General features: G+C 25.8%; 1 protein-coding gene across 1 annotated transcript in view; it reads left to right on the top strand.

Moving 5' to 3' along the window:
• LOC100208712 (kelch-like ECH-associated protein 1) overlaps window positions 1-12,070 on the top strand; it is a 32,966-nt gene that overhangs the window by 13,412 nt on the left and 7,484 nt on the right. Inside the window, exon 2 of the mRNA XM_065801090.1 lies at window positions 6,138-6,323. Within this exon, the coding sequence (XP_065657162.1) occupies window positions 6,138-6,323 (186 nt within the window). The remainder of the gene's footprint in view (window positions 1-6,137; window positions 6,324-12,070) is intronic.

The following is a 12,070-nucleotide window of genomic DNA, read 5'->3' as shown; positions in this document are numbered from 1 at the left end:
TTTTTTTTTTTTTTTAAGATTATTCACCTCCTCAAGGCCCGAGGGGGGCCACTACAGTCGAGGAGGATACTCATTTTTTTTTTTTTTTTTTTTTTTTTTTAGTCGTTATTCGTGGTGCAGCCCTCTCTCAACTCTTTAACTCCGAAACACGAACCTTGCCTAGCAAGGCCGCTGCGCGGAGAAACTAAGTTGAGCGCGGTACTTCCAGGGACATGGTGGGAGTCGAACTCGGAACCTCTCGTTTACAAAGCGAGCGCTCTTACCACTACACCACTACCGCATCAAGTTGCTTAATTATCGTACTTTGCTTTACATTACATACATATTACATTACATACATATTACGTACATTATTTTTTAAAATATAAACATTTATTTTTTCCAAAACATTGCAAAAAATAAAATGTTTCTTCAGTTGCGTACTTAATTATTAAACTTAAAAGTAACGCTATTAAAGAAAGTATTAGTGTGGTTTCTTTTAAAGTCATTGAAAATGCGTTTTAAATTTTAGTAACTTATTGTTTTTTTATAAAAAATATGTTTTTTATATAATAAATAAAAAAACTATCAATCGCATGATATTTGGAAAAAAAGTTACTGAAGTTATGCCTTCGTTTTTAAAATTCTAAGCCAACGCCAATGTTTGCTTAAGTAAAAGTGAGGAAATGTGGCATTCGTTTTTCTGTCTTTTTTTTTAACAAACATTTGTCGGTTTGTCGCACTTTGTAATTTATATAAAATGTCCCTACACTTGTTCTATGCAACTAATCACAAAAAGTTTTAAACTTTTTCATAATTTAAAGTAATTTAAAAAAAACAAGTCTTTCAAAAAATAATCGCTTAAAGGATTTTTAGAAAGACATTAAAAAATAGTTTCAAACGTTTAAATTTATCACTATAATGGTTTAAATAATATTTATTGTTACTGTTGTTAGATATAAGTTTAACTTTCAGGAATGATCCACACTCTACCACTGGGTAATACAGCGCATTTGCAACAAAATTTATAATTATTAAGCATTAAAATTCTTTTAAATTTTTCTAATTTTTTTTTAATTTTGAATTTTAATCACAAAATTATTTGAATAAGAGAATTTTAGAAGACTAAAGTTCTTTTGTTTAAATAGATTTCTTTAAAAAAATTTTTTTTTAAATGACTTGCCTGTTTATAGAAAATGTTTAATTTTGATATCGCCTTAAATAAAATGAAAATATATAAAATGTTATTGCGTTTTTCATATTCTAATCAAGATTTCTTGTTAAAATAATTTTTAGTTATATTATGTGTTAACAACATAAGCTTATATTATGTGTTAACAACAAATCTTAATATATATAAAAGGCAATGTGTGTGTGTTTGTTTGTTTGTTCTCTATAGAAATCCAATTGTTAGTTCTAAAATAAAGCAGCACAAGGACGTAAAACAAGATTTATTATGATATAAAATATTATTAAATAATAATAATAAAATTATTATTAAATATAAGAAATAACATTATATAAAATCATTTATTACGTCCTTGAGTGGCATTAGTATTTCAACGGTGAACTTAACTTGTAGAAGCATATAAGAATTTAGGTAAATAATTAGTTTTAAAAAAAACTTATTATATTTGTAATGAGTTTTTACTAATTATTATTTATAAAAACAATTGTTTTCAGCACTTTGCATTTCTTGTTGTTAAATGAACTGTGTTAAAAAGTTATATAAATTAAGTTAATTTATTAAGCTTTCAACGAAGTTTACTATTCGAATATCAATTAGTTTTCAGTGTAATGTCATTTAAATTTTATTGTAAAAAATGTGCGGTTACAGCAAAGTTTTTTTTTGATTATAGTGGCTGGGAACAAAAGAGTTTAATAATAAATTTTCACAATTAATTATGACTTTATAAATATTTCTAATTTTCACAATTAATGATGACTTCATAAATATTTTATAATCATATTTTATAATAATAGGATAGATAATATTTTATTAAATTATATTAAGTTTTTTTTAATGATAAACTTAACATGCTAAAACTTTCGTAAAAAATTTTTACAATTTTTAAGAAAAATTCTTCAGAATACTCTGGAACTTTACGAATGAAACGGCGAATTTTTTTAACCAATAGAATTTCTTTGTTTGTAGATTTGGTGGGTTTTTAGTGTTCACAGATATAGGGTCAGGGGGGACCATTTTTGGGGCCCATATTTGTGTACAGATATCAGGTAAGCCAGTTTAAATATTGGCCCGGGCAACGCCGGGTAACTCCAGCTAGGTATATATAAAGGGCAATGTGTGTGTGTGTTTGTGTGTGTGTTTGTTTGTTTGTTTGTTCTCTATAGAAATCCAAACCGCCGGACCGATCTCGATGAAATTTGGCATGGGGGTAGTCCTCAAGGGGGAGAAGGTTCTTAGCTGGGTTTTGACCCCGTACCCCGACCCCCGGGGTCAGGGGGGCCCAAAAATAGGCCCCCCTGACCCCGGGGTTAGGGGGACCATTTTTTGGGCCCATTTTTGTGTACAGATATCAGGTAAGCCAGTTAAAATAATTGCCCGGGCAACGCCGGGTAACTCCAGCTAGTAAGATATAAATAGAAGCATATGTATGGTTAACTTTTGCGAGTGTTTAAGTATATTAAGTAAATTTAATGTATATATTAAAATCTTATTTGTTAAAGGAGCCTAAAAACTATTGATATTTTGATAGTAATTTAAAGTATCGTGTTGTAATTAATTTAATTTTAAACCGCAATAAAAATTATTTAAATTTAACAAAAATTATTAATAGAATTTTAATTCGGTATTTGAAAAAGATTATAATTCTTATAATTTATTTCTTAAAACAATCTTATACTTAACATTATCTTTTTTTTGTTTATCACAATTTGTTAATTTATTTTGATTTTTACGTATTTAATGTAGTATTTTTAATAAAGATTATAAACAATTTATAGATAAATTTTATCAGTTACCAATAAGATATTTGTAAACGTAATTTATGTTCATAAATGTATTATGTCAAAAGAACTTTACACAATATTGAATTAATAAGAAATTAAAAATACTTTTGTGAAAAGAATTTTTTCAAACAAAAAAAAAAGTTTTTTATTTCTTTTTGCTTATGAAAATCTATGATAATCTATGATAGAGACATGTTTTATGTAAAGAATTAGTGAGCAGATGATTAGAAAAAAGCATTTTTAATAAAAAATACAAAACTATTTTACATTCATTATAAACTAAATTTTTTATTCAACATTTTACCATTTTACATTCCTTCAAAACTAAATTTAAATTTTTAAAATCATTTTAAATTCAAAGTCTTTTAGAATTAAATTTTTTTTAAAAAAACTGTTATTTTCTATTATACCTATAATTTTCTGAATAAATGTCACATTTTTGCTCAAGTAAACACTTTCGACATTTACAAAAAAAGCAAGCTGTGTAGCGCTTCTTAACAAGGCCTGTCATTTTTTTTTTTTTTTTTTTTGGCAAATTTAGTTCTATTACTTTATTTCTAAATCCTTAAATAAAATTTGTAAAAAAATAAAAACAAAATATTGTTTAAACCATAAAATTTTTTTAGTTTTTATATGCTTAAACACTCATAAAATTTACTTATGCTCTTATAATTTCTATTGTTCTAATAAAAATTAATAATAGAAAATGCAGAAAACAAACTTTGACACTGTGACTTAGTTTTATCATTATTTTAGACAGTTACTTTTCTTTTTATAGAATTCTTGAGTTTTTTTTTAAAAAAAAAAAAAAACTGCCAATAAAAGCCAATAGAACTCCTTTAGGGCGACTTAATTTCATCAAAGGAATATTTTTAGTCACCCTTCACAAAATTTGGTCGCCTGGTATTGTTGGGCCACCACCACCAGTACATATATATATATATATATATATATATATATATATATATATATATATATATATATATATATATATATATATATATATATATATATATATATATATGTATATATATATATATATGTATACATATATATATATATATATATATATATATATATATATATATATATATATATATATATATATATATATATATATATATATATATATATATATATATATATATATATATATATATGGGTGTGTGTATATATATATGTGTATATGTATATATATATATATATATATATATATATATATATATATATATATCAGTGTCTATTCTAGACCCTTTTCGACAGCATGAACATATTTTTTTTGTGTGCAAAAAAATGCCTAAATACTGCAATTTTCTGCCAAACTACCTTATGGCACAGGGGTATACTGCCGCACAAATTATTATCCTAGAATAGCTTCTGTATACATACATTAATATTCTTTTTTGTACATTAATTTTTATTCTGGACACATAATTTTTTTGTTCTTAAAGTTTAATTAACTCTCTACAAAAGTAATAACAAATAAGAGCCATATTGTGTAGTTATAAAAAATCATTTTACAAAGTTAAGAAATATATGAGAGAAAAAAACTTTAAATTTAGTTTTAAAATAAAGCAGCACAAGGACGTAAAACAAGATTTATTATGATATAAAATATTATTAAATAATAATAATAAAATTATTATTAAATATAAGAAATAACATTATATAAAATCATTTATTACGTCCTTGAGTGGCATTAGTATTTCAACGGTGAACTTAACTTGTAGAAGCATATAAGAATTTAGGTAAATAATTAGTTTTAAAAAAAACTTATTATATTTGTAATGAGTTTTTACTAATTATTATTTATAAAAACAATTGTTTTCAGCACTTTGCATTTCTTGTTGTTAAATGAACTGTGTTAAAAAGTTATATAAATTAAGTTAATTTATTAAGCTTTCAACGAAGTTTACTATTCGAATATCAATTAGTTTTCAGTGTAATGTCATTTAAATTTTATTGTAAAAAATGTGCGGTTACAGCAAAGTTTTTTTTTGATTATAGTGGCTGGGAACAAAAGAGTTTAATAATAAATTTTCACAATTAATTATGACTTTATAAATATTTCTAATTTTCACAATTAATGATGACTTCATAAATATTTTATAATCATATTTTATAATAATAGGATAGATAATATTTTATTAAATTATATTAAGTTTTTTTTAATGATAAACTTAACATGCTAAAACTTTCGTAAAAAATTTTTACAATTTTTAAGAAAAATTCTTCAGAATACTCTGGAACTTTACGAATGAAACGGCAAATTTTTTTAACCAATAGAATTTCTTTGTTTGTAGATTTGGCGGGTTTTTAGTGTTCGCAGATATTCTTTCCGCAAAAAAATGTTTTGAGAACATTCTTGTTTAAGTATGTGTCCATGTTTTCCGCATAACAATTAGTTTTTAAAATACACGCTAAAAATTAACTTCATAACTTTAATCTTTACTAATCAAGTGTTTTTTTCAAATAATCATATAGTAGCGGATGCTTTTAAAAAATTCGCTAATATAGAAATATTTTTAAGTAAAAAAATTGTATATATAAAATATGAAAATCAATATAAAAACATTTGATTAGTAAAGATTAAAGTTGTTAAGTTAATTTTTTAGCATATATTTTAAAAGTTAATTGTTATGCGGACAAACATGGAAACATACTTAAACTTGAATGTTCTCAAAACATCAATGCCGCAACTAAGTATTGTATTCCGTGGTCATGATTAGAGTGCGATCTCAGGCCTTTCCTGACCAAGTCTAGTGTAATATATTATTTTAAGTAAATTTAAGAAAAACAGTTTATTTATTATGCATTATGATTAACAACAAAATATATAATAAAATAATTACATTATCATAATACATAAAATGCATGTGTACACTATTACCAAAAAATAAGGACTTCATTCAAAAATGGATAGTTGGTTAACCGACGGTTAATGGGGGCGGTTAACCGTTTTTCCAAACGAATAACCAGCAAAATCACTATATATATATATATATATATATATATATATATATATATATATATATATATATATATATATATATATATATATATATATATATATTTGTATACATATATATATATTTGTATACATATTTAAACATAAGATGTTTGATAAAATTATTTTCAAAAGTAATAATTATCAGTCTCATTATATAAATGATTTTTAAATTGTTTAGGTGTTCAATGCTGCTATTCGATGGGTTTCACAAAATTCTCAACAGCGTAAAAAAGATTTACAATATTTATTACCATTAGTTAGGTTTAATTTCTTACCAAAAAGTTTTCTTAGCCTGCAATTAGAATCAAATGATCTAATTATGGATGACGAATTCTCTTTAAAATTACTTTATGATGCTTTAAATGTAAGAATTATTTAATTAAAACTTTTTTTTAGTTTTTTGTTAGTTTATTTGTATGACTTTGTAATTATGTTAATATGTGTTTAAATTCCTGGCTTTAATAAAGACAGCTTTTCAGAAAAAAAGGGCAAAGTGAAGATTAAAAAAGCGATTTATTATTCCAAAATAAATGCTCTTACATTAATAGTGCCTATCAAAGCTTTCAGTTGATATATGTGCTATAGTCCACGCAAACGGCTATTTCATCCATATTTTCTCAAAAACACAAACTTTGACAAAATTTTATCAATATGTTTTAAATTGGGGTTTTTATATTGTTCAGGAGTTTTCTTTCTCCTAGGTAAGTTGTCTTCACTATAGTTAAGGACCTGCCCCACAAATAAGGTTGCAAATTTAATAAAAACAAATATAAAAATCTGTATAAAAGAAAAGAAATAAATTATTTAATTTTCTCAATTTATCTTTTTCCTAATTAATTATAAAAAAAGTTTAAAAAAAGAATTAAAAAATTTGAGGAATTTGATGAGAAGTAAAAATATTCAAAAAATTTAATGTGTTTCAAAATTACTTAAGTTGTAGATTTTATGAGTCTGGAAAGCATGAAAATAAGAGAAAGTTCCAAAGGGTTGAAATGCGGAGAAAAAAACTAGATAAATAAAAGTTCTATATAAGTATATACAACAGCATTCCATACAGTGTCGAATAAGAGGTTTGGAGAGGTAGATATTGGAATCAGGAGTAAGAAAATGGTGAGGATGAAGGAGAAGCAACCTGACCAGATGCTGGCTTAGCAATCGTTTGTATATATTGTTTTCATAAGAGGTCAGTAATGATTAATAATCCAAAAAGATCTAAAAAAGAGGACTCAGTGAGAGGGTTTCCATTTATTAATTTATTAACATTCCTACGAATGTTGACAGTATTGCAATTATTGTTTGAAGTAAATAACTGAGATTTTTTGGGAGTTAAAGTTCATAAGCTACTGCAAGCCTCAATCTGATACAAAAAAGAGATAAGATGCAAGATCAACTGTCTGTTCTAAGCAAGCTAAAAAAGAAGACATCATAAAAATAGGAGTATACTGGAAATGAAAAAGAGTGTACTTTAATAAAACTGTTAGAAAGAAATGATTTAATAATCTCAAAAACTTTCCCAGATATACGTATACTAAAATTTTTTGATCAATTTTGGTACTTAAATAATTTTTTCTTTTTAATTTTTTATATATTTTTGTTTTATTTTCAAAATAAAAATTTAAAAAAAATCTCTTCTTTTTTTTTTTCTAAATTTTTTAAAATGCTTGAAAATAATTTAAAAGAATGCTGAAAAAACTAAATGACTTTATATTTTTAAAATCCACTTTTTTAATTCAAAAAAATTATTATTTTAAGGGTTTATTGTTTTTAGGCAAAATTTGACCATATTTAATAAAGGAAATCTCTTTTTTCAAAAATAATTGTTTTTTCAGTGCAAAGTTTCAATTACGCAATACTTTCCACATTCTCTTTTAATAATTTTTTGTCCATCCATGACCAAAATTTTTCAGTGGGGTTCAGATCTGGTGGTTATGCTTGCCAAGATAGAAGAGTAATATGTTGTCTTTAAAACCACTCTTTCACCAAGTTGGCAGTATGTTGTGTTGCATTGTCTTTTTGGAAAATCCAATTTTAACACCTACCAAAAAATGTAGTATGTAAAAGTTAATTTTCCGATTTTTCACTTTGTAATTATACTGGTTAGTTCTACCTGTATAAGTGTTTTGAAATTCTATTCCCTTCTGGGGAACGCAACCCCATATACCAATACCAAGGCAGTTGCCACTGCCTTGTACTCTTGGTACACAAAATCTTTTCTTATATTTCTCTGGAGCTAATCTTTTAATGATAATTTTTGATTTACGATTAACAATAGATTCATTCGGAGCTCCATCTCGTCGGATTTTTCTCGAGTTTTCAGAGTTTTGGATTTGAGAGAAGTCAAGAAACTTCGACGGAACTCTGACAAAGTTTTTAGAAAAAATCTTTTTTTTTTCTGGTAAAATAATTAAATTCTTCTTTTATTCTAAGTTGCTTTTTTACAGTATTTCTAAGTTGTTGTTTTGAAAATGAAAGTGTTCTCTTTAGAAAATTTTTTTTCAATGACAACCTAAGATGACGTCACAGTTGGCAGAAAATTTTGTAATATTACAATTTAATTTTAAAAACAAACAAAAATAAAAAATAAAAATAATAATTAAATTAAAATATTAAGTTAATTTATTTAAAAGGTAAGTGTAATTAAACTTTTTAAACAACAATTAAACAGTTAATTGAAAGCTGAGTTATTTAATCTAAATGAATTAAAAACAAATATCTGAAGGTTAAAAGGTGAGGATAGCAATAAAGGTAGTAAATACTATAATTTAGATGTTCAGCATGACTTCACATATTGCTTAGGGTAGGTGAAACTGCCATCTCCATGTTCTTCCGAAACATTTAAAGATTTTTTATAATGGAAAAATTTAAAGAATTTGGCTTCAAAAAGTTCTAAAAGAAATATACACGAAATTTATGGATCTTTACATGACAAAGGGCTGCTGCTCGACAACCGCACTAGATGAAAGTGTTTTTGAGATAATTTTTTTTACAGCTTAAAAGGAGTAAAAAAACACTTGAGGAACTTAACTGCCTAAACATTTTAAATGACATTAACTTGGATTTGTTAAAATTGCTGTCTAATTTATTGGAAGTCTTGCTGCTGCAGTTTGCTTGTAAAAACAAAATACAACAATTTTAGAGTGTGATTTTGTTATGGAAACGTTACTTAGCTAATTGAGGATGTAGAAACTGACATCAGTTCTAAATTTGCAGAGGCGTTAATCTCCAGATACAAAAATTGTAAAAACATTGTTTTAGTACCCGATTTAAAAAAAAATAAAAACACACATTTTTTCACGCTTTGAAAACAGATATTAAAGTTTCTGCTGCAAAATTATTTGATCAAATATTTCCAACAAAAGAAAGTAGTCTCCGACCAAAATTAGTATCACTCTAAAAGCAAAGAAGAAGAACCATCACAATTGACACCCTTTTTAGAAAATTTATTAAAATTATATATAAATATGTAATAACGCAATTTATGTAAATTTAAAGTTATGTAAATGTAAAAAATTATTTTATACATTAGGTCTAGGAATTAATTAATGCGCTTTTTAATTGAAAATTAAAGGTTTATTTCAAAAACTAAATGGATGAATACATTAATGAAAATAGTGTCCATCGCTAGTCACTACTTTTGCCCATCTTTCCGGCAATTTACGAATTCCGTGTCGAAAAAATGCTTCATCCTTAGAAGTGATCCAATCAGAGACCCATTTTTCGATATTTTCTGAAGAAGTGAAGCGCTGTCCAATCAAATCGTTATTCATGCAATCGAACAAGTAGTAGTCAGAAGGAGCAATGTCCGGAGAATACGGCGGGTGGGGTAACACTTCCCATCCGACATTTTCCAAATAGTTTTTGACAGGTTTTGCGACATGTGGTCGAGCGTTATCATGCTGAAAAATGAGTTTATTATGTCTGTTACCCCAATCTGGTCGTTTTATGACCAGAGCTTGCTTCAAATGCATTAATTGTCGTCGATAACGTTTTGAGGCTTTGAGGCGTCTGGAAACTGTTGGTTGTTCAACTCCTAACGATTTTGCAAGGTCCTCTTGCGTTTGACAAGAATCCTGATCAAGCAATGCTGCCAATTCTGCATCTTCAAATTTTTTGGGCTGTCCTGGTCGCTCTTGGTCTTCCAAACAAAAATCACCACTTTTAAACGGTGCAAACCACTTCTGACACGTTCGCTCAGCTAGAGCATGGTCACCATAAACTTCAACCAAAATACGATGACTTTCGGTAGCATTTTTCTTCATGTTAAAGTAATAAAGAAGAATTCCCGCAAAAACACTTTATCAGGAACAAAAATCGACATTATCAGTTAAATTAAAAATAGTATTGTTTATGCTTAAATCAAATGGTTTATAATGAAAATGATGCGCAATAACAGTGATCTTCGCACGCATGCGTGGCTAAACGAAACGGTGAGACAATAAGCTAGTTTTGTAACCCCTTGTCAAACTGCACGAATTAATACCTAGACCAAATATATAGTTACAATATAATGTTATAATAACTTTTATAAAACTTTTTTCATTAATATAATGTTAAATTTACATATATTAGATAATTACATATTTGTATATAACTTTAATAAATTTTCGATATGACACTTGTATTCCGAGCTGACAATTTATTAGATAAAACCTGTTCATGAAAGAATTGTGATAAAAAAATTTTTTAGTTACTAAGAAATAAAAAAATATAACTTTTTTTTTAATTTATAATGAATTATAAAGTGAAAAATACAATATTAAAAAAATAAATATAAAAACAATGTTTAGTTATCAACTTGATAGTTTAATTTTTTATTTTATAACAAAGCATTATCAAAACTCTGATTTTTTCTTGGCTCTGACGGAGTTTTTTCTCGATTGCTCTTGACTCGTTTTTTCTTGATTCTGGATCCTTTGACAATTAACCACCTCAAAATTTGATTCATCACTAAGAATCACTAATCTTCTACTGACCAGTAAAGTCTTTACTTTTGCCACTTTTATCTTTTAATCCTATCTGTCACCCTTAAAAGCGGTATTCTAACTGTAACATAATAATCGATACCTTTTTTATTAAGAAACCTAACTGTGTTATATACTAACTCTAACATAAGCAGCCTTATTACTAAAATTAGTTGACAGTTCTTGGTTCCTAATTTTAGGATCTTCTCTTACCCTTCAATACAATATGCTTTGATCCCCAAAATTAGATTTTGAGTGTTTGCTAAATCTTGGCAAATCTTTTGTCATTTGAAAGTTTGTAGTTTTTCAGCATTTTCAGCGGACACAGCATAGTAAAACACCACATAATCTGCTATTTCTCATGGACTCTTTGTGTTATCTTTGTATAGACCGACTATTTGTAATTTATATTGGTCAAAGCAAGTACAAATTTTCAGAACTCCTGTATAATTAATTTAGAAGTTATTAGTTCAAATTAACTGACCTTATAATTTGACAATTTTTTTTTATAAGTAACTAATAGGGTTGCATAACACCAAAAGTGTTAAGTATTATATCAAAAGTGTTATATCTTTACAAAACTTATTTGTTAATTAAATCAGAAATTAAAAAAGTTTTTTAACTTCCTATTATCTAAAAAATTATTTAAGAGATGATGAAATAGCTGTCAAAATAAAAATCAAAGTAACCAAACAAAGAGATCTTGAAAAAAAATTAAAATCTTACTCTTTTTTGAATTTTTAGTGGTTTTAATTTTCTCTTAGTTTTAATTATCGCTCAGTTTTAATTACCTCTTAATTTTAATTATCTCTTCATTTTAATTTTCTCTTAGTTGTAATTAACCCTTAGTTTTAATTATCCCTTAGTTTTAATTATCCCTTTATTTTAATTATCTCTTAGTTTTAATTATCTCTTCGTTTTAATTATCTCTTAATTTTAATTATCTCTTAATTTTAATTATCTCTTCATTTTAATTTTCTCTTAGTTTTAATTATCCCTTAGTTTTAATTATCCCTTTGTTTTAATTATCCCTTAGTTTTAATTATCTTTTAGTTTTAATTTTCTCTTAGTTTTAATTATCCCTTAGTTTTAATTATCTCTTAGTTTTGATTATCTCTTAGTTTTAATTATCTCTTAATTTTAATTATCT

Source organism: Hydra vulgaris, chromosome 07 (genome assembly GCF_038396675.1).
Source record: "Hydra vulgaris chromosome 07, alternate assembly HydraT2T_AEP".
Lineage (NCBI taxonomy): Eukaryota > Metazoa > Cnidaria > Hydrozoa > Anthoathecata > Hydridae > Hydra > Hydra vulgaris.
Note: the sequence above shows the minus strand (reverse complement) of the source record. Positions and strands in the feature narration are given on the sequence as shown.